Below are 27,004 nucleotides of genomic sequence, written 5' to 3'. Positions count from 1 at the left end.
TAAGATTTTGATAATTTTGGATATTGTTATAAATGGAATTGATTTTAATTTCAATTTGACTGTGCAAAGTAAGTACATAGAAATACAATTGATTTTTGTATATAAATCTTATACCTGCAACCATGCTAAATTCCCTTATTAACCCTTTGGTAGGCACTATCAGATTTTTCTACAAGTCATCTCTGAATGGTTTTAATTCTTCCTTCCAGTGCCTTTTTTCTTTTTGCCCTACTGCAGTGGCTACAACCTCCTGTAAAAGGTTCAGAAGCAATGACAATGGACATTTTTGCATTGGACCTGTTAGTGGGACAAATACATCCATTCACCATATTTGCTGGGGAATTTTTTTTTGTAGGCGTACATTATCAAGCCAAGGAAATTCCCTTTAAATTCTAACTTGCTTAGAGGTTTTATCTTGAATTAGTCTTGAACTGTCAAATGCACTTTCGGCATCTATGAATTTAACCACATTGTTCTCCTGTAGTAATATGAATTACATTAATTGACTTTCAAATGCTAAATCTATTTTACATTATTAGTATAAACCCTATTTGATTAAGATGATTTGAGTTGATCCTTTTTTATATAGGATCATTTGTTGGATGATTTACTAAAACTTTTGTCAAGAATTTTTGTGTTGCTGTTCACGAGAAATAACTGTAGTTTTCCTTTCTTGCAATATCTTCGTCTGGTTTGGGGATCAGAACAACGTTGGCCTCATAGATGGAGCAGGAAAGTATTCTTTCCTTTTCAATTTCCTGGGAGTTGTGTAGAATTGATATTATTTCTTCTTTGAATATGTGGTAACATTTACCACTAAAGTGATCTAGGCTTACAGTACTTTGTGAGATTTTACACTACAAATGCAATTTCTTTCATAAATAAGGCTATTTAGGTTTTCTATGTTTTCTTAAATGAACTAAGATATTTTGTATCTTCCAAGGAATTTGTGCTCCTTTCATCTAAAGTGTCAAATTTATTGCGATAAGTTGTTCAAAATATTCTTTTTGTTATATTAAATTTGTGGAATCGATAGTGGTGTTACCTCTCATTCTTGACATTGGTCATTTTTTCTCCTGATCTGTCTAGGTAGAGGCATACAAATTGTTTTTGAACTCCTTAAAGAACCAGCTTTTGCTTTAATTAAACTTTCTCTATTATTTTTCTCTTTTCCACGTCATTGATTTCTGCTCTGCCTTTGTTATTTCCCTTCTTCTGTTTACACTTTTATTTGCTCTTCTTTTTTCAGTTTCGTAAAGTAGAAGCTGGAGTCACTGAGTTGAGATCCTTTTCTAATACAGCATCTAGTGCTATAACCTTCCCTCTAAGTACTGCTTTCGTTGCATCACAAGATACAAGGTCAACACAAAAAAGTCAACTATATTTCCAAATACCCGCAAAGAACAAGTGGAAACCAAAATTAGAAAAACAATACCGTATACAATACCTCCAAAAAAGTAAATACTTCAGTCCAAATCTAACGAAACTTGTACAGGACCTGTATGCCGAAACTACACGATGCTGATGAAAGAAACCAAAGATGTAAATAAATGGAGAGACATGTCAAGTTCATGGTTTAGTAGATTCACCATCATCAATATATGAATTCTCCCCAAACTTATCTATAGATTTAATGCAATTCCAATCAAAATCCCAGCAGGGTTTTTGTAGTAAGCTGATTCTGAAATTTACACAGAAAGGTAAAACTGATAGAAAAGCCAAAATAATTTTGAAAAGAATAAAGTAGTAGGAATCACACTATCAGATTTTTAAGATTTTAACAAAAAGCTACAGTAATCGTGACCACACGGTATTGGTAAAAGGAGGGACTCATGTCAATGAAAGAGAATACCAAGTCTAGAAAAAACCCATATGGCTAACTGATTCCTGACAAACATACAAAAGAAATTCAGTGGAAAAAGAATAGTCTTTTTAACAAATGGTCCTGGAACAACCGGACATCCATCCATATGACCCCCTGAAAACAAACAAAAACATAAACCTCACACTTTAAAAAAAAATTAACTCAAAATAGATCATAAATCTAAATGTAATATGTTAAACTATGAAACATTTAGAAAAAAATATAGGAGAAAATCTTCAAGAACTGAGGCTAGACAAAGATTTCTTAGACATGACACGAAAAAGCACAATCCATAAAAGAAAAAAAAAAAGTAAATAAACTGGACTTCACCAAAATGAAAATTGTTACTCTATGATAAAACAATGAATGAAGAGGCAAGCTCAGAGTAGAAAATATTGCAAAGCACATAACTGACAACGGATTGTATCTGTAATACATAAAGATTCTAAACTCAACAGTAAGAAAACGACCCAATTTAAAAAGGAACATAAAAAGAATTTTAAAAAATTTAAAAATGGCAAAAAAAAAAGGAAAAAAACGAACATAAAAAGTGAACAAAAGATTTGAACAGACACTTCATCAAAGATACACAGATGACAAATAAGCACATGAGATGTTCACCACCATCGGCCATCAGGGAAATGTAACTTAAAACCATGATGAGATTTCGCTACGTTTGTGAGAATGGCAAAAATAAGAAATACTGACAATACCAAGTGCGGGTGAAGATGCAGAGTAACTTGAACTACCTTTTTGCCGAGTAGCAACTTTTTCTCACACTATATAAATATGCTTACAAGTAGGATTTTGACATTGTGACTTTAGGCAAACACACACTCGCCAGTTGACTTCACACAAGTTTCTAGTCAGAGCACAGATGGAACAAATTTGAATTGTGCACCACATTTGAATAAACCATAAAGTTTTTCTTTGCATGGATGGAATCCTCTAGATTTCAGCCTACTCCATATGTTGACTATTTCCTCATTTTTTTAAAAGCACTCTTGAATTTAGCCTTTACTTTGTCCTAAAGCAAGAGTCAGCAAACTTTTCCTGTAAAGGGTCATAGGAAATTTTTTCAGCTTGCGGGTCATAAGGCCTCTGTTGCAACTATTTAACTCTGCGCTCAGCAGAGCCGCTGGAGATGACAGACATTTGTTTCTACCACGTAGGTTCCAGTAAAACTTTTCAGAAACTGGCTGTGGCTTGATTTGGCCCACCGACTTGTCCAGGGGCTGGGGCAGCAGATTAAGAAGCTGGTGGCTGTCGGCTGTCACACATGAAAACACAGCTGGCAGCTATCAGGCAGGACCCAGGGTCATCTCCCACTGGCACTAAGCATTTAATTAGCAGCTGCCTGGTTCTGTTGGAGAAACATCTGAACTGCTTGCAAGCACTGGTCCCACGGTCGCTTCAAGAGACATGGCCTTTCTAATTGTCCCCTTTCTACTTCTGCTTTAGCAATACATCCATGTGCTTGACTCTGGTGACCATCTGTACAAGGGTAGAGCCTGGGGGCATGGAGGTGCTGAGGGACGTCTTAAGTGGTGGAGCTTGGTCAAGAACCCAGTTCGCCTGACCTCAACCCCGGGTCTGGCCCATTGAACAAGCCCTCCTATACAAACAGGGAGTTCCTCAGAAAAATCAGGAATTATCTTCACCTGCCCCCTCGAGAGCAGCTGACGTGTTTCTCAGGGTTGCCCGGGAGCCATCAGATCACCCACTGCATCAGCCTCTCTGGGGTGGGACCCTGAAGCACACCCCTGGAGAAGGAACAGTGCCTCGCTCCTCCAGCCCATCCGGTAGCTCGAGACACACAGCTACTGGGCCAGGGTCCAGGGCATTCTGCTGAGGCCCCGTCTTCACGATACCCACAGCAGGCTTGAAGGAATAGACTTTATTAATCTAGCTCTCAAACACCAGTGGCTAAAATTCGGCTGAATTATACCCATCTATTTACAGAGTGACACCTGCAGGCCAAGCGAGGCTGGGCCTGGCACTTCCCCAAACAGCCACCAAGCGCAGCCTCCACACAGGCCTGGGCCACTTTCCATCTGCAGCACACAGAGAACGTTTATATATACAATGACCAAACCCTCAGTGACAATACCAGGCAGGAGGGCACCAGATCAACAGAGAGGTGGACAGACAGGCAGACAGAGAGACCGGGGCTGAGACTGCCACAAGGCCAAGGGCCTGCCTCAGTACTTCTTCAGGCTGTAGGCCAGGCTGCCAGCAACCCTGCTGCCCTGTAGGGGCGGCGAGTTCCAGACGGCAGAGCTGGTGCGCTTGTGGTAGCGAGGCTTGCTCTTCTTGAAGATGTCCTCTAAGTCCAGCTGGAGAATGGTTCCAAAGAGCTCGGGGAGGTTCGGGGGATGGTAGTACTGATGGATGATGGCCTGGCTGAGCTGCGTGCCTGCAGGATAGAGGGCCGCGTCACTGCCGGGGACTCCCCACGAGCCTCCTCTTGCCCCTGCCCCACCTAGAGAGCCCTGGCCACCCTCTCCATGCCAGCATGCCCCACATCCTGCCATATCAGCTCCTCTGAACCCCCATCCTCCGCCTGTAGGGAGCCGGCCCACAGGCAGATGAGTGGCCGGCAGTCAGGGTCTCCCGCTGTGTACGTGACAGCAGGCCTGCAGGGCCTGCCAGATGCTTTCTCCCACGGAACGCTCTTCGTTTGCTGGACCTATATAACCTTGCTTCTTCTCTGCCTGCGGACGGATCGCTAACCCTCTGGCTGGCCGCCACCGGAGACTCTCCCCAGTCAGTAAGTCTCAATAAACCTGCCTCGCACTCAGCCAGCTGGTGTATTCTTTGGGATGGCAGCTTCTCAGGCACAAATCTTGGAACAACTCGGACTCAGTCCGAACACCGCGCCATCACCAGACACTGGTAATGTTCTCATCACTTGTTCCCACTGCCATCCTCTTAGCCTAACACGGGTCCTCAGGAGCTCCCAGGGGCCAGGCACTTGGCTGGGCCCTCACTGCATGACCTAATTATCCCCACATCCACCTGGGAGCCAGGACTTTTATCCCCCCAGTTTATAATGGCGAGATTTGCCCAAGGCACACAGCTAGTAATTGGCACAGCCGAGGTTTGGAGACAGGTCTAGCTCCAGAATTTAAGCATATGACGCCATCCTCGACTGCCTGGGTCGGCTATTCATCTCATCAGCCCAGAGGCCCCGAGGTGGAGGGTGCAGACTAAGGCTATGGGTGGCACACAAACACGCCACCACGGCTGAGGGGGACACAGCAGGATCAGAAGTTGGAACGTGTGCCCAGCTTGCTCTGCCTTCCGTATATCAACTCACTTCATCCTCAGTAACCCTTCTTACCACGCCCATTTCACAGATGACAAAACTGAGAGCGTAAGTAAGCTGGTGAAGGTCAACTATGATTAGGTGGCTTTGCTGGTCATCTAGCTCCCTGGCCACACTGACTCCTGCATGCTACCACCTCCCAAATGACTTGATGCTGGTAGTTAAGGAGACTAAATCAGATTCTCGTCACTGTGGGGTTCAAATGAGGTGACACTCACAAGAGCAAGTTGCCTTCTATAGAGTGCTGACCCCAGGGGAGTAAGACTGCTCGCCACTCTGACCCCCAGCCCTACAAACTATAAAGCACCCACTGTGTGCACAGCCCCACTGTACTGCTGACAGGCATTGCACCTAGGCCTCAGGCCACACAGTCACACTCACCCACACTCCTGTTTCAATGCTGGGGCCCAGAGTTGGGCTCTATAAACTCCAGGGTCAAATCCTGCTTAAGAGCCCTGCCCCCACCCCAGCTGGCTGGAATCCCCAGCCTGAGCTCTCCGTGCACTGCCTAAACCCCACTATTACCCTCAGCTCTATTCCTGCCCCAGGCTGCTTATTTGGGTCCAAGTGTCACCTGGCCTGCTGGGCAGACTCCATGGAGGGGCATAGCACCCGCCTCAGAACACCCAGCACCATGGTGCCCAGAGCCAGCCGCAACTGAATACATTTGTGGAGAACAAAGGTGCCCCACATCACAGATGTGGTCCAAAGATGGGCCCACTGGCCATCCTTCCCTGGGCACATCCTAAGGCCCGATGCAGGCCCGTCAGGCCATCGTGTCAAGCTGCCGACTCGGGCACAACAGCCTCCCGACACCTGCATCGGCCAAGCCACCCCCGCCAGGGCCCCAGAAATCACACGTGAGGACCCAGGTCTCCAGAGAGCCCCAGCCCTGTTCACCTCTGGCCCAGGAAGGGATCGGTTTCCGGGGATGGGCCTCATCGTCCGTGGAGTCATCGCTATTCAGATCCATCCCATAGTTATCCGGGTTAATCCTGGGGGGCGCCCTGTGCCCTTGTGGAGTCATCTGATATGAGGTACAAGCTGGAGACTGGAAAAGACACACACGGCCGTCAGCCTCCACCTCGCCCCACTCCTGTGCCTCCTGCCACCCACGAGTGCTGGGGCTCTGGCCACTGCCTCATCTCACTCAAAAGGCTCAGGGTCACTTTTTAATTTAAAAAAGTCACACCACATACACAGCTCTGTATCTTTCTTTTTCATGTTAAAGTTAAGTTGCAAATGTATTTCCAGGTCAGTGTGTCTGCCGTGAACAGCTCCTGAGACTCCACTGTCATTTAAACATCTGTACAGGTGAACGTTCAACTAACGTCCAACTTTCCTATGCTACACTCTAAACCCCTCCTCACAGTACATTTTGTTTATAAGACATTAAACTGAAGTAGCCTAAACGCTCGTCCATAGGCACTGGTTAAAGAAATTCTGGCAACTGCCTAGTAAACAGCCGTCAAAAATAAGAGGTTTATAAGTGTTGAAATAGACAAATGTCTACAATATACTAAATGAAAGAAAAAAAGGGGCGGTAAAAACATCAAGCTGCCAAATGGTATCTATCATGGAGTAAGTGTTTGTGTCCCCCTTCCCAAATGTGGAGTCATCCAGTGGGGGGTGGAGCCTTTGGGAGGTGATTAGGTCATGAATGGGATAAGTGCCCTAAGAGACCCCAGAGAGCGCCCACTCCCCTTCCACCGTGTAAGGACACAGCGAGGCCCAGCCATCGTGCACCAAGGCAGAGGACTCCCAACAGACACAGAATCTGCCGGCGCCTTGACCTCGGACTTCCCGGCTCAAATAAATACTTGTTGCTGAAGCCACCCAGTCTATGGTAGGTTGTTAGAGCAGCCTGAACAGCCTAGGCAGTCTGTATACTCTGTGTTCATTCAAAACTCTGTGTATGTCTGTGTCTAGGTGCACAAAATGTTTACGTGTGTAAAAATATAGAAAGATATACATCAGACTTAAAGTTTTCATCTGAGGGTATATTTCCTTTCCTTTATACTTTTATAAAGTTTCATTTCTTTTTTTTTTAACAACAAATTCCATTTTTAGATAAGAAAGAATCTATGTTATTAAAAATAGGAAAAACTACTGGGCCAACTGTATCCTTTCTTTCTTATGGTTCTAATAAATTATCTGTGCCTCCCGCTGCTGGGAAGAGAATAGTCAGAGCTCAGTCCCTCTCTGCTCCAGTGCCCCAGCCTCACCTGCACGTCCATGGTCATGTTCAGGGCTTTGCTGGCTGCTGCAGCCTCTTGGGCTTTCTTCTTTTCCTCCTGCAGCTGCTGTTGCTCAGCCAGGCGCTGCTGCTCTTCCTGGGACCAGCAGCCAGCAGCGTGTTAGACACTGGGTATATGTACTTCCCCTGCCCCCATGCCAACCCCACGAGGCCAGGCAGCCAAGGCAGCTCCTGCCCCAGAAGCCACTGCTCAGGCCCCCCCAGCCCACAACTCAGCGCCGACAGCTCAGCGCTGATCCCATGCGAGCCCCACATGCCCGGCTCCCGTGTACCTTTTTCTTCTTCTCCTCCAGTTCCCTCTGCAGCTTCTCCTTCTGGAGCCGCAGGGCTTTCTCCCTCTCCTGCAGCTCCCTGAGGATCGAGTGAGAGCCTGTCAGAGCAGGAAGCTGAGCCCTGGCCCTGTTTCCATCCCTGACCCGGAAGCCAGGCCCATCGGCACTCACTGTAGAGGACGCAACCGCAGACTGGACAAACCAACTAAGAGCCAACAGCCGTGCCTGCACCCACGGTGCTAGTCAAGTGCACACTGAGGGTGCAGGTGGCGCTCAGCTTTGCAGTCCATCACATCTGGCCCCCGCGCTTCCACACAACCGAGGTCTCAGCCTCAGTGTCATCGGTTGTACAGTGGGGTTCATGACACCTTTCCTCCAGTCACGAGAATCAGATGAGATAATCCAGCCTGACCCACAGGGTAGACACTGGGCTCCAAGCCTGGCATGAAGCAGGGCTGGGCTGTTCGTGGGCCTTGGAGCCACCTCCACGTTCTAGCTTGTGACTCAAACAAGTCATTTAACTTCTCTGCACCTGTTTCCCCCTCCAGAAAGTAGAGCTGCTGGTTCCTACGCCACAAGGGTCATCAAGTGACAATTAAACAATGAAACGTTTGTAGCTTGGTACCCACCAAAGCTGCCAACCATTATGTCCATTATCACACCATCACCCCTCGAAGATCCTGGCATTGCCCAGCCCACATGCAATTCTAAACCACATCAGCGGATGCTCACCCACCCACCCTGTCCCCTTCCCAGATTCCTGTCTCTGACTCTGCCATAGGACCAGAGACACCTCTGCGTCAATCAATCAGCACAGGGCGAGGGCCCCAATGCAGTCCAGTCCTCTGCTTGTGACTCCCCACGTCTCCATTGGGCCTGCAGCCACCCAAAGCCGGACACGGGAGAAGTGTTGCCTGGTGTTTCTGAGGCAGCAGATGGAGGCAGGAAAGACGCAGTTGCTAGGCCCGAGCCTGGGGTACACCCGCCATGTACACACACGGGCACGGTTCTCTGTGTCTACATGGCAATAAACAAGCAGGCTTGTCTCCACTCACAGGCAGGTCCCACCTGGCCTGGCCAATTGGGATGGTGGCTTGTCCTCCCTGGCCAACTGGGACGGTGGCTTGTCCTCCCTGGCACCCTCAGGGCCCGTACAACCAAGCACAGGGGAGGCCCCGGATAAAGGCTTGTAGAGCTAAATGTGGGATTCTTCCCTGCCTCTCAGACACCTCTGCCTCTGAGAGCTGGAAGACCTCAGGGCTCATCTGCCACGGTTCCCAAGGTGGGTAGTCGGGACACGGTGGGGAGCGGGGGGACCCTGAGTTCTCATCACACAGGGGAAGCACATTTATTGGGCAGGGGCCAAGCACGCCGAAGGTCCTGCAACACACCACAAAGAAGCTACCCAAATGCCCATGGGGGTCCTGCTGAGAAATACTGGCTCATCCCATCCCCCCTGCTTCCATGTCAGCTGAGGACAAAATGAACCAAAGGCATCAGCACATCCAGCTGAAGGCAGAAGCAAGGGCAAGTCCCAAGTGACCCTGCCCATGACCCCTGCAAGCTCCCAGAGCCAACGCACTACATTCAGATGCTCTGCCTGCTGTGAGCCTCTGGGTTTGGAGCCAAAAGAAGCCTGTCCCTCGTTTGCAAACCCCCAAGTGAAGATGGGGGCTGTTTCGAGGGGACGGCTCTAGCTCTCATCCACACACACACAGGCGGCAGGTGGTGTGACTGCAGGGTGCTGCCTTGGCCCCGTGGGGCAGCGCCACCAGCCGGGCCCGAGGGGCGACCTCACCTCTCAGCCTGGAGCCGCTCCTGCTCCCTCTTCCGCTCCTCCTCCCTCTTCCGCTCCTGCTCGCGCTGCTCCGCCAGCCTCTTGGCCTCGGCCGCCTTCCGCAGCCTCTCCTGCTCCTCCTCCTCCTTCTTCTTCTGCAGCAGCTCCTGGTGCCGCCGCTCTTCCTCCTCCTGTGAATGGAGAGCAAGCTCAGGGGCTCAGGCCAGGCCTGGGCTGGGCTGGAGAGACGTGAGAGGTCAGGGAAGGAGGGCGGGGAGGCTGGCTGGAGGGCTGCGCCCCCCTGGAAGCCCAGGCTCCTGTCGCATCAGAGAACGTCAGGGGCTGAGCCCGGGTGACCCCAAGCAAAGCGCCACAGAATCACCATCCCCACCCGCCAGAAAAGGCATCTTGTGACGATTTCTTTTGCTGCTGCTGCAGGTTTGGTTAAGGGTACATCCCGGGGCCTATCACTAAAGCCCTCTGGCCTTGCGTAACCGATCCAGGGTCACACAGCTCATAAAGGGCAGAGCGAAGATTGCAAGTATGGCTCCAGAGTCCATGCGCTTAACCCTCAATGGCCACCTCTACAGAAAACGGGAAGCAGGCCACTGTCACCATCTCTGTCCCCAAGGCATCTAGCTGTTGAACCTCTTCAGGGCTTGAAGTCACAGACCCACCAGAATTAACCCAACGAAGCGGGGTGTGCCCAGCAGTCCTCAGGGGCCGAGGCGGTGCCCACCCGCCCCACCTCCTCCCTGGTGCCCAGATCCCGCTGTCCGCCTGCCTGCGCACCTGTTGTAGCCACCTGAGCCTCCGCGCCTCCTCCTCCTGCTTCCTGCGCACCTCCACCTCCTCCATCTTCTTGGCTGCTGCCTTTTTCTTGGCCTTCTCCTCAGCCAATCGCTCCTCCTTGGCCTGCAGAGCCCACCCACATGTGCCCATTGGAGAAGCCCTCCTCACTCAACCCTGCAGACTGGGGCGCAGAACTCTGTGACAGGCACCCCGTGCCCCTGCAGACCCAGCATGTTCCTCATAGCCCAGGGGAGGGGGCGCCTGGAAGCCAGGCCTGCCGGGGGGTATCGGCCTTCCCCCCCCCACCCCCCACCCCCGCAAAGGGCTGTTGGTAGGTGCAGAGCAGAGACCTTCCGCCCTCGGCCTGGCTCAGAGCCAACTCCGGGGCCCCTGTGACGGACAGGGAAGGGGTCCGGGGCGACAAACCCGTAACTTCCCGAGGGGGCCCCTCGTAACTCCTGGGCCCCCACGTCTGACCTGCTTGGGCCCCAGGAGGGGACAGGCCGCCCGAAGCCCAGCGCGCTACCTTCTCAGTCTTCTCGTCGAGCTGAGCGAACTTCTGCTCGATTTGCTTCTTCTTCTCCTCCTTCATCTGCTGCACGCGCTCCCGGGCCAGCAGCACCTTGCGGAGGCGCTCCTCGCGCTTCCTGCGGGCACAGGGCGGTCAGGGGGGCCAGCGCGGTCAGGCCGGGGGCCGGGGGCCGGGGCCGGGCCACTTACAGCTTCACCTCCTCCAGCCGCCGCCGCTTGTCCTCCTCCACCTTCTGCCTGCGCAGCTGCTCTGCCTCCTCCTTCCGCCGCAGGTTCTCCAGGCGCTGCCGCTCTTTCTCCTGGGGGTGCGAGGGCGTGAGCGAGGACAGCCCAGCGCTGGGCCAGGGACGCGGCTGGCCCCAGGCCCACAGCCCCCACCAGGTGGGCGGCAGCATCAGGCTGCTTCTGAGGGCAGGGTCACCCTCACACACACCTCTGTCCCCAGCCAGATTGAGGCCTGGGGCTCCCATCTTTCCTCTGGGGGGACCCCAAGGCCTCCCGAGGGCCTGAGTCACGAGTGCCCTGGCCTGAGCCCTGCCAAAAATCAGGTTCAAAGCAGGAGGTGGGCGCTGATGATGACTATGCAAAAGTGCCTTTGAAAGGAGACTGAAGAAAGCTTGGGAATTTATTACTATTACGCTTTGCAGCTGTTATACTCTGTGTGTTCCCTCTCTGTTTCTTATGTATATCAGCTATTTCATAATAGTTGGAAAAAAAATAAAAGAAAATATTGCCAAATGCCAACAGAGGTTACTACAGACTGGCAAGGTAGATTCGGGATGGCATTTTTTTCCTTTATTTCCCAAACTTCCTGTGGATACAGCTATATAACAATTTTAAAAACAACTATTTAAAAGTACCAGTTGGTTGTTCTGCAGATGACACTGGGACACCCCCCGCCTCCCACAGGCCTAGAAAGCTCCAGGCGCAAGGCCATAGCAGTGGGCAACCAGCAGGACAGGCAGGGCTCCAAGCCCTCCCTGGCCAAAGACAAGGCGGGGTCTGTGTCCCTGAACAGTCAAGGGATGAGAGTGGGGGCTGAGACCCGGAAGAGAGCCCCCACCCATCACCCTGCCTGGCTCCCATCAGATTCCTACTGCTGGGCTCAGCCACCCATAGGCTTCTTTGTCCCTGCACTGTTTACTGTCCATTCTTCCTTGGCCTCTGACTTTGCAGACTTCCCACCTAGAAATCTGGCCCCAAAGTAATACAATCCTTAAAGGTAGAGAGGCGGCTCCGACTATGGGTAGAATAGAGTAGACATACTCCACCCTCTTTCCTACTGAACATGGCTTTAAAGCCTAACAGCCACATTTGCGACCTCTGCAGAGGAAGCAGCAGCAGGCAGATCGGGGAAGAGCAGATCTTTGAAGTATAACTGAGCCAGCAGTGAGTTTGACATATTTTTTTCCTCCAGTCTAAACTCAGTGCGGGCTGAAACCCCAAAGGGATCACCAGGGTGCAGAGAGAACTCCAGGGAAAGCCCTCTAGTTCTGATTCAAGAGTAGAAGGGGACACCTAACATTCAGACGGTGCAGAAACCCCGTTTTTGTTTTTCTCTTCTCTCTCATGCCCCAGCCCACACGCCATCGTGTGGCAACCAAGACAGAGCAGTTAAGGGAACCTGCACAATCAATATTTGAGGGAGGAGAAGCTTCCTCTACACTGCGAAGCTGCGATCCCGAAGGGGGGAAGACACTGTTGCTCTTTTCTTTCTCTGTCTTCCAGCCAGATGGCCCTGGACGCAGTCATGGAAGCACACAGCAGAGCAGGATAACTGCAGTCCCAGCTTCCTGCCTGCAGGACAGAATGGGGGAGCCCCAGCGAAGCAGAAAGGACTGGAGAGATGGAGAAAATGACACCATAATGTTTCTAAACTCCTGGGCTCAGCCTGGATCTAACCTTAACTATCACAGCAAAAACTGAGAATTTTAACTCACCGACCAACTGCTAGGTCCCAGACTGACCGCTGACTGGCTAACCTCGGGCAGATCCAAATAGCACTGCAGCAGCCACTATGAAAAACAGTATGGAGGTTCCTCCAAAATTTTAAAATAGACCTACCGCATGACCCAGCAATTCCACTTCTGGGTAGTTATCCAAAGAAAATGAAAACACTAACTGGAACAGATGTTTGCACTCTCATGTCCATTGCAGCATTATTTACAATAGCCAAGACAGGGAAACAACCAGGGTGTCCATCAAGACATGAATGGATAAAGAAAATGTGGTCTATATATTCAATGGAATGTTACTCAGTTATAAGAATTAAAACCTTGCTATTTGAGGCAACATGGATAAACCTTGAGGGCACTACGGTAAGCGAAATTAAGTCAGACCAAGAAAAGACAAATAAAGGAAAACTAGAGAATTTACTGCCAGTGGACCTGTTCTAAAAGAATAGTGAAAGGACACTCTCCAGACAAAAGAGAAATGATACCACAGGGACACGTGAAACATCACGAATGAAGGAAGAACAATAGAAATAATAAATATCTGGGTAAATATCAAGAGACTATTCTTTTCCTCTCGAGCTCTTTAAAACATTTGACAGTTGAAAGCAAAGTTCTAACACTGTCTGAGGGTTATTCAACATGTGGAGATCTAATATGTAACACAAGGAAAGCATACAGTGGAGAGAGCAGGAGGATTTCTAATTCCAAATGAACTGATAAGATAGATAATCGATTCTAAAGTGATTGTGAAAGTTCAGTACGTAATGCCTATAGCAACCGGTAAAAAAACCTGCAAAATGACAGCAAAATCACAGAAGACAAATTAAAATGGAATACTAAAAAATGTTCAAGTGAACATTTACAAAGTATAGAGTTCACTATATAATTTTAATAAATTTTACTATATATATATATATATATATATATATGTTTTTTTTTTGTTTTTTTTTTTTTTAACAAAAGGGTTGTTTTTTTAAAAGATGGAGAGGGAAATGGAAGCAGAGAGACGACCCTTAGCCATAGGAGCTGAGCTGGGCACAGGAAGGACGTGGAGGAGGACGCTGGCCTTAGGGAGGCCCCCACGGGCAGGGAGCGGGTGGCCTTCGGCCAGCTCTTGCTCTCCAACTGCCCAGACCCAGGAAGACCAACAGGAGGCCAGACCTCCATCCTACTGCCCTCACCACACCACCCTTTCCTCCTGCCCTGAGAGCCGACCAGACTCCTGCTTTCAACAGGGCTTGGCAAAACGGGTTTTTGTCCCGAAACTTGAGTGCTCACATTTCCCAACGTGGGTCAGAGAACTTATCCTGCTGTATTATGAATTGTACAGAAGAGCTGCTTGTGTCACAGAATCCACGTTTCCTCTCTGCCCCAACCCTTGAAGGGGGGCTGGGTTGTCCCTGCTCCCCAGAGGACACATCAAGGCCAAAGCAGAAGGTGGGAGGAACCCAAAATTTTGTGAGGTCCCTTCTGCATCCAGGGGCTTCAGCTGAGCAGTCTCCCTTCATGCCAAGCCCCATGCTGGGTGCTCGGGGTTTGGTTCATCCAATCTCTATGAAGGGACATCTGGTCTCATTTTGTAACCAAGGAAACTTAGGCCCAAAGGTTAGGAAAATGGTCCAAGGCCCCAAGCCCCCTGTTCTAGGCTCCCTGGTCTCCTAACCGAGGACTGTCCTACCCCTACCAGATGCCTGGGCAGGACCTGGGCTCCCAAAGCAGGAAAAGGCAGCTTCTCAGTCATCCCCATAAGCGCGGCAAGGCTGTGATCGGCCTGGGTGGGGCACAGTAGTGCCCTGTAGGAGGAACAAGTCTGTGGGCCCAGGTGCCTAGCAGGGGTCTGGCACAGGCGCATAAGGCCACAGAGCCCGTCTGCTGGCATATGGGAAGGCAAGTCGTCACCTTGGCCACCCAAAGGGGACCAGCCTCCTGCCAGGAGAGGCACGTTCAGGCCCCACATGTCCAGCCGCTGGGAAGCCCCCTGACCTGCCAAGCCCTACAACAGTGCTGCTGAGGCCCCCAGGCCCTTGGTGGAAGCAGAAGCCCTCCTAGCAGGAGGCCCTTCGAAGCACCAGTGGGAACTAAAGGAACGAAGGGGCTGCAGCCCTGCAACTCGGGAGACCCCGGGGAGCCAAGACTGCGGGCCCAGCAGGTCCCAGCTCTGTGTCTCCTTGCTCACAGCAGGTGGCCCAGCTCAGCTCTGAGGTGACTGAGAAGAGAACAGCTTCTGTGGCCTTCTTTCCAGAGGTCACTGCTAAAGGATGGTTCCACCGTCACCCGCAACTGGCCTTCAACCACCCATTGCTCTGCCCCCGCCTCAAGTCGGCAGCTGAGGTGTGTGACCCAATAAATCTCAGTGGCTCTGTGATTTGTCTGTTCTCTTCGCAGCCTCAGACTCTGAGGGGATGCCCAGTGCTGGGGGGGTGGGAGGGAGGCGGCTATGGCACACTTCAAGCTGTGGTCCTGGGGGACAGCCACAGGTCACCCCCTCTGCTTCTTCCTGCCTCAGGGAGGCTCCAGGACTCCTCCTCCTGGTAGCAGAGTCAAAGGCACACCGGCCAGGGCGTCCTGGCTCCAGAACCGCGGGCGCCTCCCACCCGCCCCCCAGCACCTCTGCTTCACCTCCCACCTAACACTCCCGCTTAGGATGTTAGTGCTTCTACGGATGCTGTCAGTTTACAAAGACAGAGCTACAGCAGCTAAGTGCTAGGCGGAGCTAGGTTACAAGGACAGGAAAAGGCTTTACTTACAACGAAGCTGCACTGTGGAGGAGACAAGGAAAAAGCCACGAGTTAATGCCAGGCCAGGGGAAGTCCCGAAGCCAGCCAGCCTCCTGGCTATGCCAGCAGCACCACCACCTCCTCTCCTCTCACCCAGCCCTCATCCCCAACAAGTGAAAGCGTCCCCATGTGTCCCTCACCTTAACCACTCAAGCCTCTGCGGGTGTGGGATGGATGGGCAGGATGGGAAATTCCCAAATTCCCAGCCCAGCGCCCAAGATCCAGGGGTCACCCTGAGCTGGCCAAGCCTCTAGGCCACAGCAGAGAGCCCAAGAGGTCAGGACAGTCCCCAGATATCGAGGCAGCCCATGGCCGGAGAGGCTTGAGCTGGCCCTTGACCAGTGCCAGGTCGCACCTGCCTTGGCCTAGACCCCTGCTGCTCCCAGCAGCCTAGGGGACAACCTCGAGCCTCCCGCCACATGGCCCGGCTCTAGCAAAGCTCGGCCTGGGGCACGGGCTCCCTCACCTTGGGATCCATGCGCAGGGGAGTATTGCGCTTAATGAAGGATTTCATGACGCTGCTGTGGGAGGCTGAGGTCGGGGTCATGAGCATCTGGTTCCTCTGCACAGTGTGCAGGAAGGTCCGGAGGGGCCGTACCACCTGCAGACGGGACCAGGGTCAGGACTCATGGGCGGGGCAGGGGCACCGAGGGAGGGCAGATGCCCACTCACCTTGCTGGCTGGACAGGGAGGCGACGGGGTCTTGCTCCTGGGGGGCTGCAGCTCCTCGTCCTCCGGCTGCAGCTCCTCGTCCAGCTCACTCACCGCCTGCTTGTAGCTGCGCTTCCTCCTGCGGGGGTGCGGGTGGCAGCAGCATCACAGGCCTGATGCTGGGGACCCCCTCCAGAGCCCCCGCCACACCCCATAAAAGGTCGCCTCTATGAACAAAACAGGGCCCAGCCCATAGGGCTCTAGACAGCAAAGGTGGGGTCTCCCTGACCAGAGGGAGGGAAGTGACCAGTCCAAGGTCACATGACTAGGAGGACACGGAAGGATGGGATCTTGGATCCAGTCACTCACTCACGGGCCAGGCTCATCCCATAGCATGAAACTACCTCCTTCATTAAGTCAGAGCACCAGGCCCCACCCCTGCAGAGGAAACGGGGGCCCCTGACCTCATGCCCACTCGCCCCAAGCGAGCACTTGTGGTTCATGCCCTTCTAGGCCCCTTGAAATAATGGCCCGCACACCCCTTCCCAAATACAAACCTAACACTTTGGGGCGGCTCCTTGGGGCCATCTGCTCGGTCGGTCTTGATCTCTGCGAAGAGAGCAATTTCAGTGAGGCTGCAGGGACAGCATGGAGGGGTCAGGGGAAGGTGTCCACCGGCAGCAGCCACAGCAAGAGCAAGGCTCTCTTCCTGGCAGACCCCAGGGTGGCCAGTGGCGGGAGCATCAGCCTTAGCACCGACTGGCCTTGACAGAGTCCAGCATGCTATCCCCAGCCCCTACACCCCTACCCCCATGACTGGCCTGTGACAGGAACAGCAGGACAATTCCGGGGTGGACCCAAACACCTCTAACAGAGAGCTGGGGCTATCTTCCAGGAGCAGAAGCCTATGGAAGCTGCAAGCTCTAACAGACCCCTTAATGGGCTTCAAAAGGCCACGCCTCCTGGTCCTTTCAGCTGGAGCTGGAGTGAGGGGAAGAGGGCAGGGCTCCTCTGCAGGGTCCACCTCAGGGCATGGGGGCAGCACATTTTGTTCCACTGCCAGGAGAAAGCACTGATCTCTCCCCTGCCACTCTTTAACACTCCTTATTCCAAAGTGTGCTTGCAGCCCCCCTGGGGGCTATGAGGCTGTCATGGCCGTTGTCCCTAACCCGGGGTCTCTGGGGAAGCCGTGTTTAAGACCTCACAGCTTCCCACCAGGGAGATGTGAGCCGGACCCGAGGCACCTCTGGCAGCCTGGGGATGCCAGAGCCCAGAGCCCACAGCTCTCCCGTTCTCTGTAGACAGGACACCCACCAAGGTGAGAAGTAAGCCAGCAGCAGACAAAGCAAGAGGCCAGGTGTCCAGTCCCCAGCACATAGCTCTTCCTGCTGCCTCCTGGAAAGGGGCTCAAGGCGTTTACCTGGCACATTCATGTTAATGCCCCAATTCAGGCCTTTCCCTCTCATCTCCCCCTGCTTCCTGCACCAACCAGCCATGGCCACTCCCATGGCACTGCAGCAGCTCCAGCCAAACAAAAGGTGGGAGATGAAACCTACGGACTCAGAAGAGATCTCCGCACCCCTGGGTCTCATTTATCGTCAGCCTATCAGCCCAGAAAATGGGGCTTCCCTCTGCCTCAAGGAAAGTCAGGCCGAGGCCACCAAGGCCTACATGGCCCTGGGTATCTGCATGTAGCAGGCCAGGAAGACTCACCCTGTTGCCTTTCAGAGGGAGTTTCCTGGCCACTAGCCTCAGGCCGCGGGCCGGGCGTGCTAACGGCAATCTTGGCTGCACTGTGGGGCCACAAGGTACTCCCGTCGTTCTTGGGGACCTGGGGGAAGAACCAAGGCTTTAGGGGTGTGCACCTGGGACTCACAGGGGAGCGCACAAGTCCCAAAGCCCTCAAGCCCTTCCTTCCCTGGTCTGCCAACCTTACCTCCGGCTCAGCTGCCTCCACAAGCTCAGCGTCCTCGCTGGGCTCCTTCTGCTTGGGGCTGAAAGCAGAGCAGGAGACACCCCAACCCCTGGAGTAGAGCTCCAGGAGGGGTCCATGTCAGATGCCCTGGCCTGGGGTACCAACCCACAACCCAGGCAGGACGGGAGGACAGCAGCCAGAACCAGTGGCTCCCTGGAGTGTCTGCTGCCTGAGCTATCAGCTTCTGAATCTGGTTTCCTCTCACCCCCATCAGGGCCTTGATTTGGGACATGAGCTCTTTCTCAGCTCTGCCTCAACCCCTTGGGCCTGGATGAGCCATGTCTCACTTGAGGCCTACACTGTGGGGCTAGCAAAGCCAGCAGCTCTGTCTCCCCATCCCAAGCACCGACCCTCTGCTCCAAAACAAAGGTGTGGGCCTAGTTTTAGTGATGGCAGGATGTGGCCTTAGGACAAGGAGTGCTGGCCCCAAACAGTGCTAGGGTGTCATCCTGAAGTGGGGGGCACCCTCAGGCCCCATTCTACCCACCCCAATTTGAATATCGCTCTTCACAGCTGCAGTAGCTCATCCATAGGCCTTTGGATCTGATAACCTATGGAGCCCACGTCACATGATAAGGCTTGGAGGGGTCAAGGCCAGGCCAGGGCTGACAAGTGATACTGACAAATGATGACCTGACACCCATTTCGATCACTACCTGGTTAGACTGGGCCAAGGAGCAGGGCAGCAGTAGTGGGAACCCCTGGGCAGTCCCTAGGAGAAGGGAAGGCTCGGGCCTAGGAAATGCTTCCGTCCTGGGGCAACCCAGGAAAACCTGGCCCCAGTGTGCCCTGTCCACCCCTGTGGGAAGGTCCCCAAGCCCTGGAACTGAACTCACCTGACTTTCTGGGGCACCTCAATATTCAGGAGCCTCTCCAGGTAACTGTGACCTGAGGGGAAAACAAAGGAACAAATGACCTTGGAAACCAACCAGGCACCACTCCAGAGGTCCAGAGAACCAGGCTCTGCTGGAGGCAAGGCCACTCCTAGTCCGCAGCAAGACCCTCTCCTCCTCAGAGACCCTCCCCTTCACCAGATAGACTCTCCATACTCATAAGACAGAAATGCCCAGTTTTACTTAAGAATGTCCATGATGGAGTAGTAACTTGTCACTTTATTAATTCTAAACTAAAGTACATATCTTTCTGAGATTCTGTGTGATACAACAGGAAGTATAAAGAACACCCAAGTCTCTGCAAAGAGCACTTGTGTGTGAGTTCCCAGCTAAACTAGCCGCTTTTCCCATGGAACACTGTTTTTAATTGAAGGGACAAATGACAAGCTGTGGTTATTTAAGGTTGGTATTTGGCAAATACTTTCTTAAAAATGAACAAAGTGAGCCTGTCACTTAAAACAACTAACAGTGTTTGTTACCAATAATAAAAAATTGAGAGAAAAAAAAAAAAATTTAAGTAAAAAATAAAATTTTGGAAACCAGTTATCTACCATGAGTTTCATAGCTTCCTAATACCTAAAGATTTTTCTGATGAGACTAGAATTGTCTCCCGCCTTACCCTGTTCCTTCCACCTCAAGGTGGAGAGCCCTGGGCTTTAAGTCAGACAGGCTTAGGTGAAATGCAAATCAAATCTGAAGGCTGAGGGGGAGGAACAATCGGGATGGCTTCAGTGCTGCAGACTGGGAGATCAGACCCAAAAAGCACAAAAGGGCCTCTAGAGTCTCTTCACCCTCCTCCCTCTGGAGCGCCGGGCTCGCCCACCGCCTTGCCAGGATCAGAGTCAGGCCTGAGGAAATCTCCGAGGCAAGTCAGAATCGTCTCGGCCCTTCTGAGGACCCAAATATGGACAGTGTGCCAGACCGCAAGCCTGTACATGCCCGAGATTTCATGTGCCTGAGCCCCATGACCCAGAGCAAGCCCTTCCCCAGGTGGGAAAGAAACCTGCCTAACTGACCCCACCCAGGGCTTTCCACCAGGCCTCCTCAGCAAGTGGCTGCTGGCTCAGAAAGGGTGAAACGTGGGGCTCAAGCCCCAGCTTCCCAGTTTACAGGCTCAGTGACCTCCTTAAGCCTCAGTTTCTTCCTCTGTGAAGCGGGGAACTCCTAACAGGCTAACACTGCTGCTGCAAGGACCAAATGAGATAACCTTGACTTTTATACGAGTAAATCTTAGAGTACCAGGAGATGTCAACTACAATTTTAATACACGTTAATATAAAACCGAGCCTGTCCTCCCCATCCATACCACTGCCCCTCCATCCTCTGGCTGGACCCTTCCTCCTACCTGGCCTCCCTGCCTCCTTCCCACCTGGCCATTTTTCACAGTGCCAGGAACCTCCCCACAACCATCAAGGGACCACATCCTCCACATTAGCAGGATAAACCCAAGCCCCTTGTGTGGTCCATGAGCCCCAGGTACCCCATCACTTGCCATTTCATGCCTCACGGGCTTTCCTACAAGCTTTTCCCTCTGCCAGGGATACCTTTCCCCACATTTCTTCCACCTGGAGGGACCTCACCTCCTCCCTGCAACCAGCCCTGACTCAGAGTTGCCTGTCCTCCTCTGTGGCTCATAGCATCTGGTCCCACTGGGACAATGGTCCCCTGAGGTGGGATCCAATGACGACAAAAACAACGAACGTTACAGGGCCCTTCTACATGGCAAACGCTGCTCCAAGTACCCCACGTGGGTCAGCCAAAGAAAACCTCACGACAGCCCTTTGAGGTGATGCTGTTACTACCCCAACTGACCTGAGGAACTGAGGCCCAGGAAGAAGTCCCAGTAACCTGTGCAAGGTCACGGGACAGGTAAATGGCTGAGCGGGCACCCAAACCCAGTCATCTGTCCCTCCTGGAATGAGCTGGCTGGGATGACTATTCACACCTCTTACCCTCAGTATCTCCACACCAAACAGTTCACTACAGGAGCAGCACACCCGTGGTGAATCTAAGAAAGCCTGTGCCGGGGGAAAGGAGAACCCACTGCCCTCAGCAAAAGGCCCAGGTTCACGTCTCAGCATGGCTTAAGCCCCCGGACACCATGCTCATCCTCCCTGGAGCTCAGTTTCCTCGTTTGTAAAACAAGAGGGATGGCTGACATCTCTCTGCACTGATCATTACAGTAGCCACTAGCTAAGTGTGGCTATTTAAATCTAAATTAAGTAAAGCGTAATAAAAGTAAAACTTCACTTCCTCAGTGCCACTAGCCACACTTCGAGGGTTCAATCGCCATGTGAGTAGCCAGCGGCTACGGTACAGAACAGCAGGCATGGAGCATTTACGTCATCACAGAAAGTGCTCTACAGACAGCTTCTTGCTCGATTCGCTGGTCCCCCAGAGCCCCTCCAGCCGAGCTGGTTACCAAGCACCGCCCACCGCAGCCCACCACTGCTGAGCCCCCAGACTCACAGATGATGCGGGCGGAGGGGGGCGGCTCTTTGGCGGCCTTCTTGTCAATCCTTCTGCTTGACCTGCGGACGGCGCTCTCCGGCTTGGCTGCCAGGGAATCCTGGGACAGCGAGGCCTGGGGACCCGGGGAGGACGGGCCAATGAGGCTGCGCCGCACTGCGTGTGGGTCCACACAGGAGCCCTTGGGCGTCGAGAAATTATCCGGCAGGATGGGAGCCAGCACACGCTCCCGCCACGGGGAGGCTGGAGAGCCAGGTGAGTCCTGTGGGCCTGGGGAGGTCTGAGCAATCCTGAGCTTGGAGGCGGACCGGCCTGCTCCGACAGCTCGGCCCTTGGGGTCCTGGGGTGTAGCCATCAGGGAGCTCACAGTGACAGACTCCAGTCTCCCGGCCCCTGACTTCTTGGGTGTTGATTCCTTGTCCGAAATCGAGGTGGTCTGGGAGGCCGGGGCTGTGGCTAGAGTGGGAGCTGGGGACGAAGCCCGGGCAGACGTGAGCTGGCTGAGGTGCTGCTCGGCACTGCGGCGCTCGCCAACGCCGATCTCCACCACGGGCACCAGCTGGCACTGGGTGACGCTATTCTTGGGCTTCCTGGTCAGTGCTGTGGGAGACTCTGGGGTGGGCAAAGCAGCAGCCATGTTGGCAGCCGCAGCTGCGGCTGCAGCACGCGTCACCCTCCGCAGGACAGGGCCACTCTCCCTTGTCGCTGTGGCCAGCTGCTCCGCCTTGTCCTTGCTGCGCAGGTGCCGGGAGCTCAACTGGCTGCTACGAGTCTTTCTGCGGGACAACCTGCCAAAGGCAGCAGAGCAGAAGCTGAGATGACAGGCACGCAGAGCAGGCACCCCAAAATTCAAGTAGAGGCACCAGTCTCCCCAGGAGCCATCAGCTCAGGTGGCATATAAAGTGGAGCTTAGAGGCAGAAGACTGGAGTTCTAGTCCAGGCTCTGCCACCCCCAGCCATGAGACCCCAGGCTGCTTCTTTCTGAGCCTCAGTCTTCCTACCTATAAATTGGGGATAATGCCAGTCCTCACAGAATGGCTGGAAAGATTAAAAGCTCTCACTGACTGAGGTCAGACTGTGCCAAGCACCCTGCTGGAGGCTTTACTTATGTTCCTTAATCCACAAGACGGCCCTCAGAGGCAGGGACCATTTTCACTTTAGATTTGAGGAATCAGGCTCAGAGAGGCGGAAACTTAGCAAAAGGACATATAGCTCCTAAGGGGCAAAGCCAGGGTGTGCGCCCAGTACCTCCGGACCTTAGTGGCCAGAGCCATTTCCAAGGGCATCATAACAAGCAGAGCACAGGGGGATGAGCAACAGACCCCTAGTCCACAACACTGGTCACTCTCACCCAAGTAGAAGGTTGCATTTTCTTTCTTCTCCCACTTTCGGAAACCCTTCCTATCCTCCAAGGCCCAGATCAAACACCACCTCCCCTCCCCTCCCCGCGACACACAGACACGCTCTGGACTCCACGGTCTTGGGTCACGCTTTGTTTCCCCGTGACATTTTGCCCCTCAACATGGCCTAATGGTACCCACCACCACTCCTGCAGGCCTCTGCTCCCAATTAACACCTGGCAATCAAACTCTCCCGGTGAGCGCCAAGCCTCCAGAGCCCGTCTGCTAGCTGACCCTCCCCTGGCTAGTGGCAGCCCCCAATCCCTCCAACCTTTTCCGGACTGGGTCTCTGTTTTCATCCTGAATGTAAGAAATCCGTTTCTTCTTCTGTCGGTTCTTCTGAGAAGGCGTTTTGGGCATCAGCTCAGGCTCTCTGCTGAATTCTCTGTTTGGTACAAGGAGAGTGATGCTCGGGGCTGCGTGGGAACCACTGGTCTCCTCCCCCACCCAACCCAGCCCCCACCCATTTCCTGGCAGTGAAGGGTCAAGCTGGTGAGACTGCACCAAGAGAGCTCTCGAAGGCCATGTGCAAGTCGCCTGCCAGGCACTAGGGACTTCCTCCCAGAAACTTGGCAGGGGGACAAGGTTGCTAGGCAACCATGTTTAGCTCCTTCCTCTTCCCATTATACTGGGAAGAGGACACTGGGCACCCTAGCACACTGGGCGCTCAGGAGAGACCCCTGGCAGCCTGTCTAATTGCCTGTCAGGTGGGGAAGTAGACTGCTGTGTCCCCAAGGCCACAGCAGCCAGGGGTCCCCCGACGCCTCCAGCCCTCACCTGGTGAACATGCGTTCGGCCTCTTCCTCAATCTCCTCGAGCCACACTAAGTCCTTATTGTCCACATTGCAAATAAACTCCATGAGCTTCTGGTCACACAGCTCCAGCAGGTGAATGGGCCCTGGGGCTGTTGTCCCCATGGTGGCTCTGTCTGGTGAAAGCAGAGATAAGAGGGACAAGGGCTCGGGGCTGGGAACTGGAACCTCCTCCAGGAGAAGAGCCTGCCAAGCCATAGCACCCACCCCCATCGCCACAAAACCCCCAGTGCCTGAATCAGGGCCATCCCGGTCCATCGCCATTCCCCAGAGATGCAGAGCTCCAAGTGCCAATCCATTAGCCTCATTTTTGCAAAAAGAAGGGCCCATAAGAGAAGAATTCTACTCACACTCTTCACACGTCTTCCCTCTACCCACGCACAGCACGCTGTCCCCGTAAGTCCACACCTCCCACCCAATTCTGGTATCAACCGTCCGCCTTACAAATGGCCTTTTCTGAGGCTTAAAATGACAAGGCATGGCCACTGCCTTCCTTACTCTCCTGCTCTTACTCTCCTGTGGACGCTCCTCTTCCTCCCTGTGGGTAACCAAGGACTTACACACAACTACCCTGCGCTACATACAAGCTGACCCCAGGCCTCAGGCCAAAGAACATCGAATCCAACTGCCTCTTCCAGAGGCCAGTGAACGGAAGGGGTTCTGCGTTCCAAAGGAGTCAGTAAGAAAGTAGGGGAGACATGCTCCTCTCCAAGGGGAGCCCACAATCCTCTCCCTTGAGCCGACATGCCCTAGAAATAGATGAGTAACTGTGAGGGGAATGGATAAGCAATGTCTTATTTTTAAGAAAACACATCTATAAATATTGGGTAGGGGTAAATACAAAACGAATTTTCTCTTAATTTCTTAAAACACGCAGCTCAGGTATCCTCCCTTAAGACCCGGTTATAATATCATCACCAAAGCCTCAGGCAAGGAAGAAGTGTTCCATTACAGCCACAGCAGGGTCTCGGTTAATATTCCTACTGGGTGAATGAATGAAAGAACAAGTGAATGGGTGAAGGTCCTAACTCATAATAAGACTGCATGTCTCATGCCATGGCAATCACCTACCACCCCTTCTAAACCAAGAACCACACAAAGTTCAGCCTCCCACCAAAGATGGAAGCTCCTGGAAGAGCTAAGTCACCCCTTGACACCCGATAGAGCTTAACACCAGGCCATGATGCAGCCTCAGGAGACTTCCTGGGGTCTGATTTCCAGGGCGCACCACTTTTGTTCCTTGAACGAGCTCTGCCCTGTCTGGAACCTTCTGTCTCCTATTTTGTACAGCTCGCTCCTATCACTTGGATCTCAGCAACTCACGGATGACCTGACCACCCACCATGATCCCATTCATCCATTCCAATTCTTGGTACAGCACTTGGGTGACTGTGTCTCTGTTTGCTTACTGTCTATCTCTGCTCCCTAAAGATTTGCTCCCTGAGGCAAGCCCTTGCCTGTCTTGCTTGTAGCTGCACAGTACCTGGCATGAAAGAAATACTTGTTGAATGAATTAATCCACCTATCAACTCTACACTAGAAATAAGCATCCTACAGGTACTTCCCCCACCCCACCCCCACACAAAGGGACACCAAATGAGCTCATTGTCCCCACAGGTTAGGGCACAACACACTCGTCCTGCTCCTAGGTGCCAAGAGCAGCACTAATCACGGCAGGATTGCAGAGCCTTTGGACAGAGACAGCTCTGCAGCCAGCCAGCCACTCATGGGCATGGCCTCTCTGCTGCCATTCCTCTGGCTCCCTCCAGCCCTTCTGCCCCAGAGCTCAGCCTTGGCAAAGTGCAGGACCCCAGTTTGAGGCCAAGAAAGAGACAACTGATCAAGGAAGCCAAAACCAAAACAAAGGTTCGCAGAGGAGCTACGGAAAGCAGTCGTGTGGTGTTTTTTTAAGTATTTGTTCAAAACGGCAAAGGGAGTGAGAGCTTCTTTCGCAAAGTGCAAAAAAAAAGTGTTTGGGCTTCTTCCACAGGGAAGAAGACCTCAGCTTTAAAAGAGGTCCCCAAAGTTAGGACAAAGGTGACCCAGACAAAGGAGCAATCAGTGTACCAAGACTGAGGACCATGTAAGAACCTGTGCACAAACCCCGAGCACCCAACATCCCACCAAGAGAGGGGGGAACTCATCTGTCTCTCCCAATACTTCACTCACACCCTACATCGGACTAGAGGCCCCACTGCCGTGTTTTGCAACGCCTGTTCTTTTAAGGATGCAGGAAGCTGGGCACCTAACCTCCACCACACCCGTTTAGAATGGTCATAATAGCTGCTCCCCTTGACCGAGTCCTACTCCATGCCCAGGCCAGGCAACATTTAATTCTCATCACAACCTCAAGGATACCCATGTGCATATGAGGAAACTGAGGCAAAGAGAAGTTAACTCAAAGTCAACCTGGGGCCGAGACTTAAACGGTGCTCTTAACCACAAGCTAAGCTGCCTACTCGGTTTCAGCCTCAGACAGGCCGGCGCCAAGTTTTGACTCTGGGCACCCCCCAGAGAAGGCCACAGTGACTGAACAGAACTGAATGCTGACAGCGAACTGCTTGCGGAGTGACAGGATACGGGGCAGCATTGGCCTCTGCAAACGGTCAGTTTGAAACGCTGCTCAGCTGGAGGGGGAGGTGTTGAGCGAAGGTTAACTGTACAGAAATGCCCTTCGGCATAATTCCATCACACAACACGGTCGGTGTGCGCTTCCTGCGCGTCCAGGTCAACAAAGGGCCTTCTAGGTACAGAGGTGGTAGGCACCGGGGAGGGACGGGGTTGTTCTCTCGGAACCTGGTGACCTAAGTGGAAGGGCATCTTAGGCTCCAGGGCCAAGGCTGTTCACCTCGCCTCGTGGAAGTGGGGACCTGTCCATTCCCAGGCCGAAAGTGGGGGCGGGGGGTCGCGCCCACAGTCCGGGGTTGTCGGGAGGGGTAACAGATAGCCAACCATCCCCCACCCCCGCCGGCCGCCCGAGCGCACTCACTCGCCTGCACCGCGTCTCCTAAGTGCTGCTCTGATCCAAGTCCGGCCGCCTCCCTAGCAGAACCCGCCACCCACCCAGATCCTCAGCTTCCGAACTCCGGGACTCACGGTTCCTGGGAAGCAATGGGGCCTTACAGCGCGGGCGAAACCTACGATTTTCAAAACTGAAGGCTTGACCAATCCCCGGCAAGTTTGTCTGGGCGGCTGCAAAACTCTAAGCCAATCAGGTAAAAAGAAGCTCTATTCCGGCCACCTATTGGCTA

General features: G+C 52.8%; 1 protein-coding gene and 1 long non-coding RNA gene across 5 annotated transcripts; both read right to left on the bottom strand.

Annotated features, from left to right (window-relative positions):
• Positions 1 to 1,353: 1,353 nt before the first annotated feature.
• Positions 1,354 to 26,894, bottom strand: INCENP (inner centromere protein). 4 transcript variants are annotated; one of them, XM_019719048.3, is made up of 19 exons: positions 26,743 to 26,894; positions 23,719 to 23,865; positions 23,213 to 23,326; positions 21,542 to 22,329; positions 19,016 to 19,067; positions 18,141 to 18,198; positions 17,918 to 18,035; positions 16,762 to 16,813; positions 16,226 to 16,343; positions 16,020 to 16,154; positions 15,524 to 15,535; positions 11,011 to 11,120; positions 10,817 to 10,937; positions 10,291 to 10,413; positions 9,520 to 9,689; positions 7,722 to 7,800; positions 7,418 to 7,525; positions 6,093 to 6,243; positions 1,354 to 4,280 (listed from the first exon to the last, which is right to left on the bottom strand). In XM_019719048.3, exons 2-19 carry the CDS (start codon positions 23,856 to 23,858, stop codon positions 4,066 to 4,068), a joined length of 2,664 nt encoding a protein of 887 aa, XP_019574607.3. In that variant the 5' UTR covers positions 23,859 to 23,865; positions 26,743 to 26,894; the 3' UTR covers positions 1,354 to 4,065. The 4 variants fall into 4 exon arrangements, with proteins under 4 accessions (XP_019574607.3, XP_019574606.3, XP_074192591.2 ...); XM_019719047.3 differs by having other exon boundaries at positions 23,719 to 23,869; positions 26,743 to 26,889; XM_074336490.2 differs by lacking the exon at positions 15,524 to 15,535 and having other exon boundaries at positions 23,719 to 23,869; positions 26,743 to 26,889.
• LOC148755974 (uncharacterized) lies at positions 12,382 to 15,517 on the bottom strand. Its single transcript, XR_016018388.1, has 2 exons — positions 12,762 to 15,517; positions 12,382 to 12,659 (listed from the first exon to the last, which is right to left on the bottom strand). It is a non-coding gene; the product is annotated as an uncharacterized LOC148755974 (long non-coding RNA).
• Positions 26,895 to 27,004: the final 110 nt, after the last annotated feature.

Source organism: Rhinolophus sinicus, chromosome 14 (assembly GCF_057876585.1).
Source record: "Rhinolophus sinicus isolate RSI-liver-muscle chromosome 14, RSI-T2T, whole genome shotgun sequence".
NCBI lineage: Eukaryota > Metazoa > Chordata > Mammalia > Chiroptera > Rhinolophidae > Rhinolophus > Rhinolophus sinicus.
The sequence above is the reverse complement of the archived record's forward strand: the minus strand, read 5'-3'. Positions and strand labels throughout refer to the sequence as shown.

Bases quoted from the DNA above. Each gene is read 5' to 3' on its own strand.
- INCENP (XM_019719048.3), bottom strand. From the start codon at position 23,858: ATGGGGACAACAGCCCCAGGGCCCATTCACCTGCTGGAGCTGTGTGAC. The intron at 19,068-21,541 runs GTGAGTCTGGGG...TTTTCCCCTCAG, and splicing joins CCCCTCCGCCCGCATCATCT to GTCACAGTTACCTGGAGAGG. The intron at 9,690-10,290 runs GTGCGCAGGCAG...CTCCATTCACAG, and splicing joins GGCTCAGGTGGCTACAACAG to GAGGAGGAAGAGCGGCGGCA.